The 20406-nt window shown below is 43.9% G+C and overlaps 6 protein-coding genes across 6 annotated transcripts; 3 read left to right on the top strand and 3 right to left on the bottom strand.

The window, feature by feature from the left end:
* Positions 1 to 288: 288 nt before the first annotated feature.
* Positions 289 to 1350, bottom strand: HD556DRAFT_1448615 (uncharacterized protein; the record flags this gene model as incomplete). Its single annotated transcript, XM_041307458.1, has 5 exons — positions 289 to 525; positions 588 to 785; positions 843 to 1022; positions 1077 to 1173; positions 1214 to 1350. The coding sequence occupies 5 exons, from the start codon at positions 1348 to 1350 to the stop codon at positions 289 to 291; spliced, it is 849 nt and encodes a 282-aa protein (XP_041154936.1).
* A 601-nt stretch (positions 1351 to 1951) lies between these two features.
* Positions 1952 to 3992, top strand: HD556DRAFT_1246599 (uncharacterized protein; the record flags this gene model as incomplete). The annotated part of the gene is made up of 4 exons (XM_041298623.1): positions 1952 to 2746; positions 2999 to 3202; positions 3252 to 3515; positions 3750 to 3992. 4 exons carry the CDS (start codon positions 1952 to 1954, stop codon positions 3990 to 3992), a joined length of 1506 nt encoding a protein of 501 aa, XP_041154937.1.
* Positions 3993 to 5051: 1059 nt separating this feature from the next.
* HD556DRAFT_1448617 (uncharacterized protein) lies at positions 5052 to 5400 on the bottom strand (the record flags this gene model as incomplete). Its single annotated transcript, XM_041307459.1, has 2 exons — positions 5052 to 5117; positions 5188 to 5400. The coding sequence occupies 2 exons, from the start codon at positions 5398 to 5400 to the stop codon at positions 5052 to 5054; spliced, it is 279 nt and encodes a 92-aa protein (XP_041154938.1).
* Positions 5401 to 7260: 1860 nt separating this feature from the next.
* On the bottom strand, positions 7261 to 8073 carry HD556DRAFT_1434386 (uncharacterized protein; the record flags this gene model as incomplete). The annotated part of the gene is made up of 1 exon (XM_041305318.1): positions 7261 to 8073. The coding sequence occupies one exon, from the start codon at positions 8071 to 8073 to the stop codon at positions 7261 to 7263; it is 813 nt and encodes a 270-aa protein (XP_041154939.1).
* A 1719-nt stretch (positions 8074 to 9792) lies between these two features.
* HD556DRAFT_1312644 (uncharacterized protein) lies at positions 9793 to 14881 on the top strand (the record flags this gene model as incomplete). The annotated part of the gene is made up of 25 exons (XM_041300682.1): positions 9793 to 9978; positions 10039 to 10109; positions 10164 to 10401; positions 10476 to 10620; positions 10655 to 10881; positions 10929 to 11095; positions 11224 to 11266; positions 11516 to 11611; positions 11668 to 11798; positions 11844 to 11845; positions 11920 to 11945; positions 11971 to 12070; positions 12430 to 12525; positions 12603 to 12634; positions 12700 to 12817; positions 12849 to 12944; positions 13009 to 13243; positions 13286 to 13428; positions 13642 to 13751; positions 13973 to 14045; positions 14082 to 14214; positions 14277 to 14398; positions 14445 to 14479; positions 14576 to 14728; positions 14774 to 14881. The coding sequence occupies 25 exons, from the start codon at positions 9793 to 9795 to the stop codon at positions 14879 to 14881; spliced, it is 2886 nt and encodes a 961-aa protein (XP_041154940.1).
* A 3908-nt stretch (positions 14882 to 18789) lies between these two features.
* HD556DRAFT_1312645 (uncharacterized protein) lies at positions 18790 to 19976 on the top strand (the record flags this gene model as incomplete). The annotated part of the gene is made up of 5 exons (XM_041300683.1): positions 18790 to 18921; positions 18975 to 19093; positions 19147 to 19264; positions 19451 to 19815; positions 19883 to 19976. 5 exons carry the CDS (start codon positions 18790 to 18792, stop codon positions 19974 to 19976), a joined length of 828 nt encoding a protein of 275 aa, XP_041154941.1.
* Between the last annotated feature and the right edge of the window lie 430 nt (positions 19977 to 20406).

A 20406-nucleotide genomic window follows, 5' to 3' on the forward strand; every position in this document is an offset into this window, starting at 1 on the left:
TTTAATCAGACAAAGTCTATTATTTAACCTATTAATAACCTGCCTCTGTACAAAGTTTCTTCATTCAAAAGAATATATCTGTGTCAGTCGTATCAACAACCAAGAACTCGTTTGCTCTGGTACTATCCTCTGCCAATACACAACTGCGGATTAGTAATGTCATTTGAGGGCTGCAGATGCTCAACGCACCATGTCATTCACAGCAAGTTGGATATGTCTTCCATTTGGAAATGGTATGTTGTTAGCGGTGAATGCTTGATTCAAAAATTCATTTAGTTTGATCTGGAATCAATCAAAGGCTGTGTCACCTGTGTTAGCTGCTTTAATATCCGCAAATGATTTGGTTGCCTGCTGCGAACCAATACTAAAATGCTGTATATCAGTTGGTTCGGTTGATTCGAGCCCATCTGAATCAGCCTCCAATGGATCAGGCATGACTGATGAACCAAGATTCTGCACATCGAGGCACTCCATCTTGCTACAAATGTATTCCGCAACTAAGCTATCATGGTTGTATTGGAGAATCTTTAAAATACGTCCCTCAGCCCTCGGTTCACATTGTATCTAAGAAGCCACTAGTGCATTACCTGTTCTGCAAAATTCTTGAAGTTTGTATGATCTTGATAAGCGTCCTTCAGCGGACTGTGCATTTTCTCATTCGGCTTCGTATTGTAGTTCCGGGTGACGCCCTTTGCCTCCATGTCGTTGAAGAGATGAGCGGAAAGATGCATCTTGGGAAAATTCCATGACTTCTCCGAGAGGTCTGCCGTATCTTTGATATATATCTGACTCGTAAATCTGAATTAGTAGCATCAATTGATGATATACACAACAAAACTTACATCCATCAGTTCAGTAAGCTCTAACAACATATTTCGGCCGTCCCTGATTGTACCCTTGGTGTGGACCTCTAGTGATGCATATGTGTTGAATTCCATGTAACTCCGAATACAATGAAGCAGGAGATAAACTTGAGGATCCGGATCACACTTAAATACATTATGAGCAGCAAAAACAATCAGCTATTAAATGACATGAATAATCAATCTAAAGCTTGATAAATTGAATACACATACCTTTGATATATCTTCATATTTCATTCCATCAGCAAAGGATATTGATACCACCTGGTCAAAGTGATTCAAGTTTCGCCAACGTGGAAATGATTTGAAGCTGGCAATGTAAATTATCATCCACCTATGGTGCTGTTCACTTATGTGCCGCTACTTTGGGGCAACCGCCAAATCGATGGCCAAAAAGTTCCAACCCTAACCCGTTGCCCAAAATGGCAGGCGCAGCTTCGATGTTAGTATACCGGGCATCAACGTCGTTTTGTGAGTTGCGAGACATTAGTATACTATGTACAGACGAAAGTTTTATATTTCAATCTTCATTCAATGGCCCGAAAGTACCATAAAGAGGCAGCGGCTCGTGCAAGACTCGCCCGACAAACTCAACTGTATACTGCTACTGCTCCAGTTATATCCAGCGAGGCTGCGCAGGAGCCAGATGGTGATGATGACAATCACTTTGATTGCGGGCTTACTGGTGGTGTTCACTGCTCGTTGCCTGACCCTGACAGTGACTCGGAATTTGAGATGGATTGGGACTCTGACTCAGAAAGTGGAGAGAGTGTCGTTGAGCTGGAGGGCAAAGAGCTCGAGAGCAGTTTGGCACAGTTGAGAGACGAGCTCACCTTGCTTGCAGAACCCACACCTTATCAGAAGGTGGTGGGACCCAAGACGAGCAAGACCTGGAAGAAAGCTGAGAGAAGCCGAGGATTAGGATATGATGGACACTCGAAGCGCACAAAGGAGCGCAGATTACACGAGGCTCGTGCTCAAGAGGATTTTCGTGAATATGCAAAGACAAGGTGAGCAGAATGAATAATTCTGTCAGATCTGAATGCTTACCAGCGTGGCTATTCAGTACTGATCCACAAATCAGCATGATGCGTGCATTTACTCAACAAGGTGCCGCAAAAAAGCCAATTCAAAAGAAAATAGCACCAGTGCCCCCCGAAAACACACAATATGTTCCAAACTCACTGTACTTCCTTTCCGATCTCTCGAGTGATGAAGACAATGACAGTAGCGACACCAACATGGATCATAGTGACAATTGCGATGGCACCACTGGTCACATTTCCTCAGCGCTACCTCGAAAGCGCCAGAAACTTGATGTTCCTTACCGCGAGCAACGAAAACAAAAGCAAGCTGCAAAGCATGCTGAGCTGGAGCAAGCATACAAAGATATCACAAAGCATTTGAAGTCGAAGAAGACGGTGTTTGTTGGGGGTCCACATGGTTTACAGGCACGTTGTGCATGCACTATCGAGGTTCACTTGATGCTTGTGGTGAAGAATGAGCATGGTTTCAAGGTAGCCTCAGAGATGGCTGCAGAGACCAATGGGTTTGCTGCAAAGTGGGGAGGACACCAGGTCCGTGGTTGGACTCGAGAGTGGATGCGAATGAGAACACTCCCAGTCTCACAATGGGGACGGCATGCCAAGATTTCGTCACTTCTCGATGACCCCGCAATTGCATCCGAGCTCTGCACATTCATGCGCTCAAACAAATGGTCAATGGACCCTCAGAAGCTGGCGAAATTTATCAAAAATGAACTTCTCCCTACTGAAGCAACGAAATATCTCGAATGGCTTGTGCAGAATGAAATGCCCCAGGGTCTGAAGAGATACATTGAGCTTGAGCTCTTTCCTCGCATTCACATGAAGGTTGGGCGTGGAGTTTCATTGAGCACAGCCCGCCGCTGGCTCCATCTCGAAGGATTTCGGTTCATGTCATACAAGAAAGGACTATATTTTGATGGCCACGATCGACCAGATGTCGTTGACTATCGCCAAAATGTCTTCCTTCCTGCAATGAAGGAACATGAACATCGTCTTGTTCAATACATTGTCAGAGATGTTGAGAAGGAGTCTGATATCCCTCCTTCCAATTTCGTTGAGAAACGGCTGGTCCTTTGTGCACACGATGAGATGACAACTCAAGCAAATGATGGACAATCAATGAACTGGGTACCGAACGGCGAGCACAAGCTGAGAAAGAAAGGAGTGGGTCGAGGATTGCATCAGAGCAGTATCATTTGCTCAACCGTTGGACATCTTGAGGAAGCAGCACACACCATCGAGTATGGCAAGAATTATGACGGATACTGGAATGGGGAAATGTTTGTCGAGCAGGTGGGTGTCATCATTCAGATATTATGCATGAAACTGAAAATGGGGGAAGCTCCGTGACAAAATCATTCCAGCATTCGAACGTGCTCATGGACCTGGTTACCAGGCATTGTTCCTCATTGACAATTCTCAGGGACACTCAGCATATGCAGAGGATGCATTGTTGATCTCGCGCATGAACGTAAATCCAGGTGGCAAACAGGCACACATGAAAGACAGTTGGTTCATTGATGCTGGTGGGCAAAAAGTTATTCAGTCCATGATGTTTCCCTCCGATCACCATGATCACCCAAACGAACCGAAGGGCATCAAGGCCGTTCTCAAAGAACGTGGACTTCTGCAGGGGAGATGTCGAGGCAAGTGCCAATCCAGGTGTGCTGATGGGGCAACAGAATGCTGCTTCAAGCGAATTCTTGAACTCCAACCAGATTTTCAGGAGCAGAAACCACTCGTGCAAGAAGTTATCGAGGCCGCTGGTCACTTATGCATCTTCTTGCCAAAGTACCACTGTGAGCTCAACTTTATCGAGTTTTTTTGGGGGGCAGTAAAGAGATATCTGCGCGAGAACTGCGACTACACCTTCGAAACACTCAAAACCAACTTGCCAAAAGCTATGGCTTCTGTACATCTCAGCACAATCCGGTTATGGGAGCATCGGATGCACAGGTGGATGGATGCTTATCGGTCAGGTCTGGAGACGAAAAAAGCACAGTTGCAGGTCAAGGAGTTCAGCTCAAGGAAGTACAAGTCTCATAGACGTGTTCCGGAGACTGTAGCATGTCTTTTCGACTGATTTTACCGGTCACCGCCAATTTGGGTCATGTCCGAAAATTTATGTCGCTCAAATTTAATGCTATGCAAAATCACTCTTGACAATATGTTCCTATCATTAATCTAAGTCTTTTTACAAGACAGAAAGTTTCTGGGACTTGTTCTCGCAGCGGCAGAAAGTTTGCACAAATGTAGCGGCGCATAAGTGAACAGCACCATATTACAGACAAAAAAATACTTGCAAAGCGTCAATTACCACTGCAGCTTGTCGACCGGAATTGGTGATCCATTTTTGCAATTCCGTCCGCAGGTGATCAAACATTCCCTCGTCATTAAAATGAAGTTTGTCAAATGATAGAGCTCAGTAGACATTGGTGTGCTCCATGATGTCAAATGCACTCTGACAGTGACAGTGATAGACAAAATGAAACAAAATTGAGGTGGGAGACTTACGTCGACATCATGGAGGCTCTCGGAGCTCAATACCTGCTCTCTTACTTCCAATGTTGTAGACTCTTGGGCCCAAGCACATAATGCCTTTGCATCTCCAGATGTGCGAAACTGATATGTGTTTGATCTCCTCACAAGGAACGAGGCAGACAGGGCAAGGAAACTTTCCCATTAGACCATGGATCAATGCCATTACGACCCTGTAATAGTGAACAAACTTTCAGGTTCCGATATTACCTAGTAACATTTAGATCACTCACTGTTCTTCATAGTCTGCAGAGAGTATGAGTATGATTGAATAGAAAGTGCAGACAATATCATCCCAACATTTAACAGAAGAGCTGAGCTTTGACAGTGGTGCGAGACAAGTGAGTAGCTTCAAAAATGATGCATGCCACACCACATTTTTGAAATTAACAAAGGCTGGCTTTCCGGAAGGTTTCTTGTCTTCTTTTACCTATCGAAGTGCCAGTATTAGTTAGTAATAACATGATCATCGAGTGAAGCAAAAGCTAACAATGGGTAACCAACCTACAACTCACCTGCCACCCAAGCCCTCACCATTACGAACAGCAGCAGGAAGATTAGTGCACCATGCAACTACTGGATAACCCTTTGCATGACCGAAGGATCATAATTTGGCCTTGTCTGCATAGAGGATAAACACAAGTGGTTTAGCATCTGATGGTATCTTTGACTGTTATAATACTCAATTAGTATACTGTAATGCACATTGAACTTGTGACACAAATGATAGCACCACATACCTGATATTCCCAGAAGGCATTAGCAGTCCAAGGCTCATGAATATACCGAACAAATTTCTCGCCATCGAACTTCGAAAGTTGTTGGGCATCAAAAACGAAATGCAGACCAACTTCAGGATCCTGAAGTAAGTCCACAGCCCAGTCCCATAGGGAGCGATGAAAAAATGGAAAGGTCTGATCAATGCTTTGGAAGGGCACAATGACCTCTTCCATCATAAACTATGGTATTCAAAGTAAGGATATATTCTACACTCAAAGTGATTGGATACAAATGGGAGTCAATTTGAACAAGGCTGCGTCCCACATGCCTCGCATGTGCTTACAATTCCGAAGCATCAACAACTCGCATCTACTGTGATGAATAAGTCTGATGAACCGGTCTGTCTGCTCATGAGTTAGTGCAGCTTCATGGGCAAGTTTGGCCATTTCAAAGTCAATGCGAGTGCGAAATTGGGGTGATACCGGACTTGTATATCATCGACTTTGAAATGAGATAGGTGATGCTGTTCTGGATAGCGGCAGATGATCTAAAATACAAATGAAAGTTGCAAACTTGGACACACAGAAGAATTGTTGAGACATACCAGGTTCAGATGTCAGTCCTATATCAGTATTATCTGGATAATGGTGGCTAGATACATCAGAGCGCCAACAGCAGCAAGATAGGGCACACCACGCATGACAGACGCCTCCTCAGCAGTTTGAGGCGATTGAGATCGAAAGAGACGGAGATTGGGCTCCATGGGAGTGGTGACAGGCTTGCAATCAGCCATGCCAAAGCGTTCGAGGATGTCCAGTGAGTACTGACGCTGGGAGAGTGATATGGTGCGACTGGGACGGTCTCTGTCTATCTTGATACCAAGAAGCTGAGTGGTGGGACCAAGGTCGCAAAGTTTGAAGTGTTGGGAGAGCTGAGAAATGATTTGGTCAATGGCAGACAGGGATTTGGATGCAAAGGTCATGTCGTCCACAAAGACAGGCAGGATGATGCAGTCTTCACCTCGAGAATAGACATAGATTGCTGCATCTGAATACGTCTGGCTGAATCCAAGAGACTCGAGCACAGCTCTCATCTTCTTGTTCCAGCAATTGCCTCCTTGCTTGGTGCCATAGATAGACTTGTCCAGAAGACACACGAGCCTCTTAGGATCGCCCTCAGCAAAGCCTTCGGGTTGCTCCATGTAGACTTCGCAGTCCATCTCTCCATTGAGATAAGCATGAGAGATGTCGACAGAGCGAAGGTGGAGCCATAGCAAGGACAATGCAAATGGTTCCACATCATCATCTACCTCATCATCTAACTGCGCATTAGAGAGCTTCCACCACTTGCGAGGAGGGCGGCGTCTGGAGAGGCAGGCGCAGGAGGAGCTGGCGCTGGGGCTGGCGCAACTGGTGCGTGTGCAAGAGGCTGAGGAGGCGCTGGATCAGGCCCTAAGACACCAGGTCTATCGCCAGGTTGGACATCTGGGACAGCTGGGTCGACTGCATGCTTAAGAGGCAATGCAGGGGCGCTGGAGCGATGGCAGGCGGAACTGGTGGACCTGGTGGATGCCTCGCCCCCCCTTGAATCAGTGTCTCATCAGAGTCAGCATCATCATCATCACCAGAGTCTGGAATCACCCTAGGCTCGACAGTGGGCAAAGAAGGGGAGGACAGAAGCACACTAGCAGGCCTTTTAGAGAGCAGCAGATGCCTCTCTTCAAAGTCGGCACATTCTGAAATAACAGTGCGCTTGGAGGTGGGGTTATAGAACTTCCAGCCCTTATAGCCATCTGGATAACCAATGAATACACACTTTTCCATATGGGACTTGAGCGCAGAGCGCTTGTCCTTCTGCACATGCACATAGGCAGTGCACCCCCACACTCTCAGGTGGGAGACATCAGGTTTTCGCCCATGCCACAGTTCGTAGGGCGTGGCATCATCTACTGTAGCAGTGGGGCACCTGTTCCATACATGAACCAAAGCTGCAAGACACTTACCCCAGAAGGCCTTTGTAAGGCCAGACTCGTCCAACATAGTGGTGATGCGCTCAGCTAGAAGCCTGTTGGCTCGCTCAGCAACCCCATTCTGTTAAGGACGAGCCCTGACAGTGTGCTGGCGCACTATGCCACACTGGGTAGCTTCAGAGGCCTTGTTAGCGTTCCTAGGCCTCTTGCCTGACTTGCCTGACTGGTTGGGCGCCTGCCTAGTCTTGTGCACCTCTCTGGCGCGCTGCATGGCAAAGCACTTGTGCACGCAATGACCTGCCTTCTCACAGAAGTCGCAGATAGCATTAGCACCGCACTTACAGCTACTAGGCGGCGCCCCAGGGGCAGAGAATAGGGCAGAATCGCTAGAGGACACTCCAAGAGCATCAGCACGTTGATGGTGCTGGGTTTCCTCAGCAAGGAAGGCGGCCTTGAGCTCCTTCTGGTCCAAGGACTTGAGAAGGATCAGGCTAGATGCAAATTGGGCATAGTTTTCGCCCAGAGCACGGATCATGGCCATAGACACCAGCTCAGCATCAAGGTCAGACAGACGACTGTAGGGCTTACTAGAGTCCTGAGGGCGCAGTCTCTGGATCTTGGCCATGCCCTCCTCAATCCTGGCAATGAGAGTGCTCAAGGACTCATCAGGGCGCTTCCTGATAGTGAAGAAGTCATTCCAAGCGTTGAAACAAGTAGCAGGGAGCTGCTGGACATGGGTAGACTCTAGGGTGGTCCAGATCTTAATAGGGTCGTCCTGAACATCCTCAAAATGCAGCCTTTGGTCTGCAGAGCAGTGAAGAAACAGTTCACCTACAGCCTTGTCCTGCTTCTGGTCCCACTTGGCTTGTTCCTCAGCCTGAGAGGCTGGAGGGGAGTCTCCTTGCCAGAGACAAGCAGCCAGAGTCCCTTCGTACATAGGTAGGCCTTCATCTCACCTTTCCAGGTAGAGTAGTTGGCCTCTGTCAGCACAGCAGGTGACTTGGTGGATGTGGTCTCAGCAGACATGGAGCAAGGGCGATGTAAGACTTAGGGATAGATGTAATGGGATGCACTTGCAGCAGTCCACCGCTCCCATTGGGGACCGTCCTACAGGGGATCTCACCTGTAGTGTGGATAAGTATGTCCTTGTCCATGGCACTCATTGAGAACCAAACTGTTTATCCTGTCAGGTATTGGTTTGTTGGTTGGTTATTGGTTGTAATCTTACTTATGAGATGGCTCCCATTGGGGACCGGCTCTCTTATGCCTTTTAGTATGCTTACACCTGTCCCTTACCAGATGTCAGATTGTAAACTGGACCTAAACTGGATATATGCTTGAGCCATTGGTACAGCTTCCATTGGCGACCGGACATCTCATGAGTCTTAGTATGATTACATCTGAAGTTATAAGACATCTCATATTGTGAACTGGACCTGCTAACAACAGTGTCAGTATTATTGAGCTAGTACTTGTCCAACAGCTCTGACTGAGGACTGGACCTCTGGGGTAGGTGATTAATGCATCAGCAAAACATCAAGTTCCTTTTTGTCCCTTAATTTCCTTGACAAATTTACTAAGGTGGCTAAGGAGAATAAGGACTATCAAGGAGTGATTTTGTACTTAATTATATTTATTCTAAGGCACATGGTGGCTGCAAGTCAGCCTAGGGGGAATTAAGGAGAATTAAGGAGATTATTTGTGTGCCTGAACTTTCCTAAACACACCACTTTCTAGTATTTTGCTTATAACTCACTAGGATCTGAACCAAAAAATGTCACGAGACTATGGATAGACTACCCTTGACAAGGGTTACAACTTTGATTTTCTTCGAAAAAGTTCACATGGTCTACCATTGTCACTTATTAAAATCCTAATGGTAGACTTGTATTTTATTCTAAGTCCAATGGATATGGTATATATATTAATTGCTGCCTACATATGTACAAGGTAATATAGTCTACTGGTAAAGCTGCTTGACAGTTTGAGAATTGATCATGTGATCTCAGCTGGGTCAGCTGGATGGTTGAGAGTTCAAACTAGCTTTATGGTAGAAAATAAAGTGCACTTTTTGACATCACTTTGACTGCCTTAATTTCCTTGGTTTAAGGCGAGGGACCTCCTTATTCTCCTTAATTTAAGTGTGAAAAAACAGCCTTAATATTCCTTATTATGTGAATTAAGGCATATAAGGACAAATAAGGAGCAAATAAGGAACTCAATGATTTGCTGATGTGATATGCTGTAAAATCATCCTTGTACTTATCAGATGGCTCCCATTGGGTGCCAGACCGTTGAGTTGTGCCAATGTGATAAAACCTGCTCCTTCACAGACGGCTCCCATTGGGGACTGGACCTCTGATAAGTCTTAGTATGATTTCACCTATAGTTATGAGATGTCTCACATGGTGGACCGGACCTCTCAAAAATCTGAGTATGATTGGAACTAGCACATGTTGTTGACAGCTCTGATTGAGGACCAAACCTTTGAGACAGGATTTTTAATGATAATGCTTCAGCCCACTGGTGTGATGGCTCCTATTGGGGACTGCACCTCGCTGGGCCTCAATGTTTTGTTATGCACCTCACTTATGTATAGCATGGCTTCCCTCTCATCTTTTCTCTGTAACTTTTGTTAACTCAACTCCATCTTACTATGTCTGACCAAATTAATAATTTGGATATCTTCGTCCTGCCGGCCGACAGTGAGGAAAAAATTGTTCTGAGGACTGAGGTGCATGAACTGCGCGCCCATCTCACTGACATGATCCAGCCGGCACCCAACGATGAGGAGCACATATCTGAGAAGGAGGAGTGGTGCACAAGTTGGAACGACCTTAAAGTGAGTATTTTTTGCTTCTGTCTGTTGTATTATACTAACTACAAACACATATGTACTTAGGATAAGCTGATCACACGCTTGACGCTCACACGAGACATGACAGTGGTTATCAATTTCCTTGTCACAACAAGGTAAGATGGGCAGAAAGGTAACCTCCTTTGTGCGGTGTTTCAATGCCAAATCAGCGCATTCAAGAATGCCGTGGCAAAGCAGGTTGAACTGACCTTGAAGCAGACAGTCACAACCACAACCGCAATCGAACATGAGCCCATCTCAGGTGAGACAGAAGCCAGCAATCAGGAGCAGGAGACAGAGCGGTCGGTGGAGGAGGAAACTTGGGAGATTGATGAGAGTCAGGATGATAAGGCAAGAGAGCAACCACCCATTGAGAGTTTGGGTCCAGCTGCTCAAGAGTCTGAGCCTGTCTGTGGGTCAGAAGGTAAGTGTATTTTGCAAGTCTCTTTTGAGTAGCCAACATTCCAACCTTCTGCTTGTAGAAACCTACTCCACACATGAGCACCAAGATGGATCTCAACCCAGTGCCTTGTGTGAGATGCAGGGATCTGCCACGCCCGTGCCGCTGCTCCACTAAGGGCATATTGTGCTACGGGTGCTACAAGGCAAAGACCAAGTGCTCCCTTAGTAAGTGTTAACCTCATATTTCTCGCAAGATCAGCACTGAATCTAGAGACAGACAAAGGGAAGCAGAAGACAACACCACCTCCACCACCACCACCACCACCACCGGTTTCCAAGCCTAAACAAAAGCCAAAGCCGGTTGCCACAACTACCTGTGCTGTCAGGGCTTCTTCAAAGGCCACCCAAGTGCCAGGCCCGACTACTGGCACCAAGAAGAATAAGACCAGCGACCTGCCCACTGCAACACCAGCACCACCATGGTTGGTCCAGGCCCATTGAGTGTGCAGAACAACACCTACATTGAGATTCAGACGAGCAGCAAGTGGAAGGTCACGGCCATCGAGGAAGAAGTGAGTGAGAGTGAGGATAATGATGAGGACACATACCTGGCCAGTAGGGTGTCTGGCCTCACTAACATCCTCCAGATGATAGAGATGGCTTGCACCACCATGAGGAAGGAGGTGGAGGAGATTGACGGGTGAGTGTCAAAGCGCCGCCACCATCGCCGCTAAATAGGATGCTTACTTTTACTATATAATACAAAACAATATGATTGTAGTTGTAGTTTACTTAGTTTTCTTAGTTTAGTTGATACACATGGAATAGCATAATGCCATCACAGGTTGGTAGGGATTTCAGTGTGAGGCAGGTCTGTTGAAGGATGTTATATCCATGGTTGATGTTGTACAGTCGGGTCCTCTGGATGACTTATTACCTTGAGTGTGCGACTTCTGTGTGTAATGGGAAGAATTTCTATGATATTTGTCCAATGGCTCCCATTGGGGACTGGATGTGAGGTGAGGGTTTGTATGCTGCATTGCTTAGACCCTCACCAGTGGTGCATGTCAAGATACATGTATAAACATGAGTATCTCTCACTGCTGATGGCTCCCTATAGGGACTGCACCCATTCAATAGAGCATTCCTTATGAGACGACTCTCACAGGACCACACATATGATAGGTCTAGCAGTGACATTGTTGGACGGCTACCTGTGAGCTGGCTCCAGGTGGAAACTCACAACTCACATTGAATTCAATTGTGCCATAGAAGATGTTCATTTGGGATGGTCAGGATTACATAGAGAATGCTCTGAATGAGGACCAGAATGCTGCATATATGACTATGAAGGGTGTATCTCAGTGGTGTGCAGCTCCTAATGGGGACCGGCAGGGTATAAGGTGTGATGTACAACAGTGTTTAACAGTGATCACACGGGAATGCAGAGGTGTGCTGACTAGGGTCCTACTTGAGACTGGCGGGGCATAGGGTGGGTTACATGTATGACATTATTTTTTACAGATTCCAATAGGGACCGGCAGGCATGGGTTTGTTTGTGATGTTATCTTGCAGGGCAAGGGCTGCTGTGTGGTGTCATCCCAAAGGGCTCTCAATGAGGACTGGTGGGGCAACCCTGTGCCTCGTGCTTCCTCATGTCTTACAGGCATGTTGAGTTAGTAGGTCTAGTTATGTGTGATTAGGGTTATGATCCTCCTCATGTCCTGAAAATGATTGGTTGATGATCCCTCACGAGAAGGATTGTTCAGGCGATAAGTGTATCAATCTCATTTCTGGAGCCAGCCTACTCGGTTCTGTTCTGTATAAAAGAGTATCTTGGGATGCAACAGCCCAATAATCAGCTCATTGTATATCCCACCACTGTACGTAGCTCATATGGTGCTTGTTAGTTCGGGGCCAACCAGAAGGCCCTCACCATCTGGTTCAAAAGGGAAGGGATCTCAAGCACCATTAGCATGAAGATTAAAGCCATCTGGCACAAATTGGACATTACGCCCCTCTAACTAATCCAAGCAAATCCAAAGGAGGGGTATCCGAACGTTGCCGACACGGATGTGGTGAGAGAAGACATTGTGATCGCTCTCTTTAGTGATAACTTGGTTAAGAAAGGTTTGTGAGAAGAATTTTGTGAGGCTTTCAATCTCATCATTCATCATAACTGGGAACAGCACTGGAAGGTGTTTAAGCGCACAGAAAAGACATTGGGCCTGAGGCGCCTGTAAGTGTAGGTGACTTCACCGTACCGTAGAATGTATTGCTTACTGGATCATATGATGCACCCAGGCAGTGATCGAGGACCAAGAGAAAGTCACTCCCCAGATGCTACGGAGGGCCACAAATACTGTAAAGATGTCCAGCCAGAGCATCAAGTGGTTTCCATTGGAAGTCGAGAAGGTGCAGGGTGTGTGGCTGAACTGGAGGAATTCTTGAAGAATATTGTGGTGACTGCTGTGGCAAGGCCAAAGGCATCACAAAGGAGAAATTAGTGTCAGAGATCAGCAATGCTAAGGAGCCATCAGGGAGTGCTAGTGAGTAGATCTGCTTTCATACATTGTTTGTTGTTGTAAAGGTTATTGAATCTACATTCATCAGAATCACAAGGTTGGGTCTGTGTGAGCAAGGTGAAGAATGTGTCATTGAGTGTGGCTGGGGATGTTGACCTGATTTGGCCGGTGTATGTGCAACTATATTGTACCATCCCCACTGAGCTGGACGCTCTGGCCATAGATTTGGAGGACAAGACTAAAGATACCTTGTGGGAGGGCTCCAACAACTTGGGTGTCAACAATTTTCTCTTGCTATATGATGTAGCCTTGAATAGATTATTGTACTTTCCTGATGGGTGGCTGGCTCTCTTTGCCCATTTCAGATCTGTAAGCCAGAAATCTGCTTGGAACGACAGTGCTGAGAAGGAGTTTGTAGAAGGCAACCCGGACATGCAGCCACTGAGCCTTCTGTGGCATCAACACATTGCTATCGCCTTAATTGTCAAGAAGATCTGGCAGACACTTGGTCAGTCGATTGTTCCTCTTATATTTGGACATCAGGCCTGTGTGTTAATGGGTGCCATGCATGCTAGGTATTAAGTGTTCAACACTCGCATGGGCAGAGTCAGTCACAATCTTAATAAGGTGGTGGATGGAACAAGACATGTAAAACTGCCCCATTTGGAAAGAAATTGCATCTGGAGCTTCCGAGCCTATGTGTCCTGCACCCTTGATGAAGCTCATGAATTCTGGAATCCCAATGCTGGGTGGTATGCTATGCTGCTGCTGATGAGGGGGTCACATGTTTGGTTAATCACGACTGTAACTCCACTGTTCACCAGCCCAAAGGTACATGACCAAGAGTCATCGGCCTGGCCATGAGGCTGGTATTCACATTATTGCTGGTCAACATCGGTCGTGTCCTCCAGATCCCTCACTTCAGCAGTCAACAGGGAGACAACTTTGAGAGCACTCACTGGAAGCAATTGGGCATGGCGTGACACATAATCACCAAAAAAGATAAGAAGCTTGTGGTCCATCACACGATTCAATGACTTGCTGGCTCCAAGAGCGTATATGAGGAGCCTTCCTCCAAGACTTGGGTCTGGAAGCTGACGACCATCTGGATCAGAAAAATTAAATGTGAGTTTAGCAATAGGGTCATTCGACACATGGTAGACTCTCTTTGGTTTGACAGCAGGAGGATTAATGACAGTCTGCCCCCATACATCATCATGGTCATCTTTCTGGTCCACCTGCCAGACCCAGAACATCAGATTGCCCAAAGTGGCATGGACAGCCTGGCTGGAAGGTGAGTTTGAGGCTCCCTATAGGGACCAGATCATTGCTGACAAGCTGTCACTTTCTCCACAGGGGCAAGCTCAATCTCGATGATGTTGGTGCATTTAGCCAGATGGGTTCATTACTGTGGTCCCTTGGAGGAGCCGACACTGATGATCATTTCACAGATATTTTATATGGAGGGCCAGATACAGGTCACCTTGCCATATCACAATTCTCCAAATTACCCGCCTGTGGCAGATCATGATGAATACGATGAAGTTCAATTAACAAAGGTGGACTATCTGATAACCGTCCTGCGGTGGCATTTGGTTTCTGATGACAATAGTATTTATAAGGACCCCGACAAAGAGCTCATGGAGGAGGAATAGGAAAAGCTGGATAATGAGTATGATGAGGACCTGGACCCGGATTTCATTAGCCTCCATGCCATCAACAACGACCTCCCTCAACTCATGACCATGGGTACACAGAAGATTCTGGTGTTCGCAGAATTCCTCATGATGGGACCTTTGTTGATCTCTGTGAGTGTTTTGTCATACTCATGAATGACACACTCGCACTGACAGTGCACCCATGCATGTGTCTTAGATTCTGAAGTTGCACAACATCAATGCCCTTACACTGCAGGCATTTTCCCATTTTTCTTCACCAAACATCCAAAAAACATTGATTGAGAAGATAGAATTTTCCCCTTATTTTGTCTGTCAAAACATTGAAAAGGTGTAATTCATGTTCCAATGATTTTCTGTGTGTGGGACACAGCACAGTTGCTATATTTATAAGGACTTTTCGTGAATAGGTTTGCTTTAAGTACTGGTTGGTTTGTCATTTGCAATAATTGAGCATAGTACAACTGAAATCATAAGAACAATCTGCATCATAAATTTTATGGAGGGAAGCCCTGTTAGGCATGAAAGAATTCAAAGAAGTAAACATCTTATCATTGTGAGCAGTGAAGTTGATATCCATACCTGCAGTATTACCTTCTTCTTGTAACCAGTAATAACTAAGCTCAAATGAAATGTATTCTATAGCTGACTGAGGATAAAAAAAAACTCAACATAAGACTATTGTGTAGTTAGATAACATCTGCCGAAGGTTGACATAGTTGCCATCAATATATCCCCTAATATTTTCAGATCCTCCAAAGACACTAGAAGTCTAAGCACCAGCAGGATTATTACTACATCTCTCTGCTGTAGACCTCATAGCAAGAGAGTCAAGGAAGTCATGCTTAAACCAAAGAAACAAACCAGCTGAACTTTAAGTGATGGGCTATGGCTCAAATTATTTTGAAATCAATTTTAATCTAGAGCATAGTGCTAATGTTATGGAGGCATCTGAGTCTGTTTGGACAGGCATAGTAAAGGTATCAATTATCATTATGGCAACTCAAACTCTATAATCATATTTGATTTTACATACCAACCATCCTTGTTTACTGGTACCAATATTCTGTTAGTTATATGATCATTTACCTCTACAGTATGCATTTCTATGTCTTCTATATGTCTTATTGTGCCTTCATACTCATAGTATTATTCCTGACACTTTACTTAATATTTACATGACTTCCTAACCTCCCTAGAACATCCCTAGGTCGAGTTATTACTTACCTTTTGATTGTGGCTTGTCTGTTTACATTTGTTTGTCATATGTTGCCCATATCCCAGAGTCCAGTGCTCCCTGCCTCTTTGGCAACTTACTCTGGACTCTAGGTACTGTACAACTCTACTACACCATTCAATAGATTGGCAACTTACTCTGGACTCTAGTCTGATCTCTTCTGGTCTCTCAGTAGCCTCTAGAAGTGGCCCACTTCACTCCTATCTTAACATATTCTCCAAGTTTATATCAAATGTGGTCTGGATGACCAAGAAGAAGTTCATTGATGTATGTTATTTCTGACAGAGCTGAAGTATTGTTTTTCAGCTTATTCAAATGGTGGTGTTGGGGTGCAGTGAGAGTTACATGTTGGGATATATCATCAAAAATCTGATAGGATGCAAAGGAAGGACTAGAGAAATTTAGATGATATGATATATTGTTAAATATGAATGGTTTGACAGATGAAACTGGAGCCTCAGGCTGAGACTTATGATTCTGGTTAGTCTGATGAGTTGGCCCAAGGAGGGGTGAGTTTATGTGAGTAGGGCTGAAGAGAGGCTGCAAGATAGCAAAAAAGTGCTGTAAACCCAACTGATAGTATAAATGCTAGGATATGGGGTAGGCAGTAACAGGCTGAGGTAGGTATTGCCCAAAGGGCAATGGCTGCCAGTACAATTGACTCTGGTTAGCTGTGGCTAGCCCATAATCAAGACCCTGCGGTGATGGAGACCATGATTGATGGTACATTATAGTAGCTAGCCCATGACCATTTTGCTAGTGCTGGTGCAGGGCCCATGATGAGTAGTGGTTTACGGCCTGAGTCAAACTCATTAAACTTGCTAGAGGTAGTGGGGCTACATGATGGTGGGTATGAAGTAGCTGTGGCTAAGATAGGAGCCATATTGATTGAATCTGATAAGTACCATAATCATTAAGTTGATCACCATAAGCGAAACCAGAATCTGAGTGAGAACTGGAAGGATTATATGTGATATATTGCTAGTTGATGTTAACCTACAATAGCTGATTGCCTCACCATGACATAATGGGTAGTGAGTAACAATCAAAAGATAAGTGCTCATCTTGAAATATAAACTTTACAACAAACTCGAGATGCGTAGTCATCAATTGAATTGACTGATCTGTGAGTAACAGAATAGCAAATTTCATAAATAAGTAAATAGAAGTAAATACCAGAGGTTCTCATTGAGGTGCAATTTGAGTGTTTGAATGTGTAGAGATACACAGACCTTGAGCAATAAAGAAACAAAGTACTATAATGGTCCAGCAAGAATGTGTAAGCTATGTAAGGGAATATAAGAGGTATCTGTGTTCTGCATGAGATTGTGATGGGAATCAATGCATAACATAGACTGTAAAATCAAAGCTAGTGAATGTTATATTGCAGTAAAAGCTTAACCTCAGTTATTGATATTTATAGACATTCCACTTTCTATCACTGAGATATATTAATGGCAGAATCTAAATAGCATTACATACTAACATTACTAATCTTTAGAGTCAGACACTAAGAATGTCATATCTTTCAAAGAGACATCATCTATATGTCTTTTTGGCATGTAATGTGAATGCTATATCAAGAACAACATTTCTTGCATAATCATCCATATAGCTAAAGACCAAATTACCACCAGAGTTTACACAATTTTTTAACTTAGTATGGTACTACTCTATGTACTATATATGCATAGTTTCCTCAGCTACAACCAGGAAGTTGTTATGACACTAATCCTAGTCAAGTTTAATATAAGATACAAGATCATGCTACCTAATGAAGCTAATATTCCACTAAGAATCTAACACTTGGAGAAGAGTAAAAAGGTAGTCATGTATCCTGACTAGGTCTTTTTTCATAATGTTATTTATATTATTCATGTCGATGTTTGGAAATAACGTTTATACTATTAATATTAAGCATTTTAAAAAAATTGCTTACAAGTATGTTTATGTCAATTGGTGGGTTTTCTTGTGCTACATATAGCCAGCAACAATGACAGATGTAGGATATAGTAACATATCTATGAGGAAAGTGAAATCATCAAATGGAAGGTAACATTTAGCTGAGGATAAAAGGATCTTAAAGTCTTAGTTGAATTTTAGGGCTACTAAATTTTATAAATGTTAGAAGTAATCCTAGTTTTTCATAAGTTTTGCTTCTTGTTGACTTTTCCAAAAAGCTTAATGACTAAGTCTACTTCAGTGTTGGATATAACCTTGTACTTGAACTTTTTATAGAGAACACCTTTGTTTTGTCAAATGGCATACTTACCTAAGGTGACATATCTAACTTAGCAATAACTATTCAACTGTTTCATTATTTTGAAGGTGGCAGAAATACCAAATATATAGATTAAGCAGGAGTCAAAGGTGTTGCATCTTCAGTTAGTGTCCATAATGACAGTGATGAGACACATTGAAAATATGATGCTAACTTCATGGAAAGACAGAGCCATTTTGACTATGCCACAAAATCAAAACTGACCTAAATAAATGTGATTGTAGTTAGTAGATATGAGATATAAACTGCCTAACAGTAGTTTGAGTCAACTGAGTCTTGGTTGAAGTCACATAAAGAGTCAGTTTATTCCTATTTGTGAGTCAAACAGTTTTGGATGATTTAGCCATATTCTTAGTTGAATTTGACCAAACTCAATAATAAGATAGAAACTAGTGATGATAACAATTTTTAGGTTGATTTTCACAGTTTTTCCCTAAGACAAGTTGCTCTGTCTGCTGTTTCTGTCAAAAAAACATTACAAAGAAAAATGCAGCGAGACCCATGGCTAATGCTCACATTTATGCTTATCGTTGCTTACGCTTACACCCCCATTCTTACTGATTTTTACTGTCGAGCAAACAAGTCAAAACATGTCTGTTTGACAGTCAGTCGCATTTGACAGTCGCACTGTAGTACTTTGCCAGCCACTAAGATATATCTTCCAGTGTCAGCACCATGCCAAAGAAGGATGCTGCCCCTGCTATTCCGGATGTTCATTGGTCTAAAGACATGACATGGAGCCTACTGTCAGAGGTTAAAAAGGACAATAACAGGCTGGTGTTGCTTGGCAAGCAGGAAAAGAAGGAGGTGATATTTAGTTTTAAATACTTGCATATACTATGTTCTTAACATTGAAGCAGAATATGTCTGGGGACAGCAAGATAACAGTATTTCAATGGATCAGAGCTGTTGTCTTACCTGAGAGCTACAAGCTCAATCTGACAGCAACAGGCAAAACTGTCAAATGGAAGTATAACCAGTATGTTACTTCATTTTAGATTGCATCATATGAGGGACTCACACTGCACATAGCTTAACACGGAAATATCGGCAACATGGCAAACATCTCAGAACCACTGGTGAGAGGATTCGTGGTACTGATGTGGAAGATAACCCCTCTGAAAATGAGTTCTTCAACTCTTATGTCACTGTGGGTGGACCTTTCAACAACCACCATCAAGATATAGAGCATCTGGGGTATGATTTCCTGTATATTTTTGTATGCTTGATTTGATTGTTTGAATAGATGAAATTGTTGCCAAATTCCCATTCTTTCCTGTTCTACACTGAATTCTTTCATCTCATCCAAACATCACTCCAATTGCAGTGACTACAGGTGTTGGGCCATATGGCAAAAAAAACTCTTCACTTTCAGCCTCCAAGCAATAATGAGGGTGATGATGTTCCCCCGTTCACGCCATCTCAGCACATGCAGATGCAGTTACTGCATGATATTCTGACAGCAGCAGTTCCCTATCATGAGCTGTCTCCATCCTTTGAGTCCTCACAAGACCCCTTTGCTCTTGATATGTTTCATGATGATCTAGGATATGATGATGGCGAGAAGGAGAATGCTTCACTGCTGTCTCAAGTTATACCAGTGAGACATCCTCCAAAACCCTCATTGATGTCTCAGGATATTCTTGAGAGGGCAAAGCAGCGCATTACCAAGGTTCCGAAGAAGCAAGGCATGGAGGAAGTGTTACTTGAGTTGCAAACATAAGTTTATCTAATGTTTGAACCTGTTCTCAACTGATACTTCTGGTAGGAAAAGCATGGATGCTATCAATGCTCGTGCCGATACAGAGATGATGCTTAAGAGCCGTGATCTCCTTCTCCAAGAGTTTACTGTTGGTATCTGAACAGTTGAGCAGTCTGTGTTCTGGCCCTATACCCTTTTAATTTTCCTACACTCGTTAATTCTTACACTCCCTGGTCATGATCACTCCTTCATCTTATCACTACTTCATGTTTTCCTGCTAACTTTTATAAATACTTTTAATGCAGATTAATACAGATTGATGGATATTTAGTTACATCTGTCAAAATGCCAGTATAGTACACTTGCTCATAATGCATAGTCTCATAATGCATTATTCTTGTAATGCATGGACTTTGGGTGGGTCCCACTGTGGAACACAGGTAATATGCATGCATGATGCATAACACATAATGCATAAGTCTTCAAAGAGCTTTATGCATTATTAGAAGCCTTCTTGGAGGGCTGGGTTGCATTTGGGTCAGCATTGGTCAATGTTGGTACCTACTAATCAGTAGTTTAGACTACCTAAA

The sequence above is a fragment of the Suillus plorans genome (assembly GCF_016647745.1).
Source record: "Suillus plorans strain S12 chromosome Unknown HD556scaffold_77, whole genome shotgun sequence".
Lineage (NCBI taxonomy): Eukaryota > Fungi > Basidiomycota > Agaricomycetes > Boletales > Suillaceae > Suillus > Suillus plorans.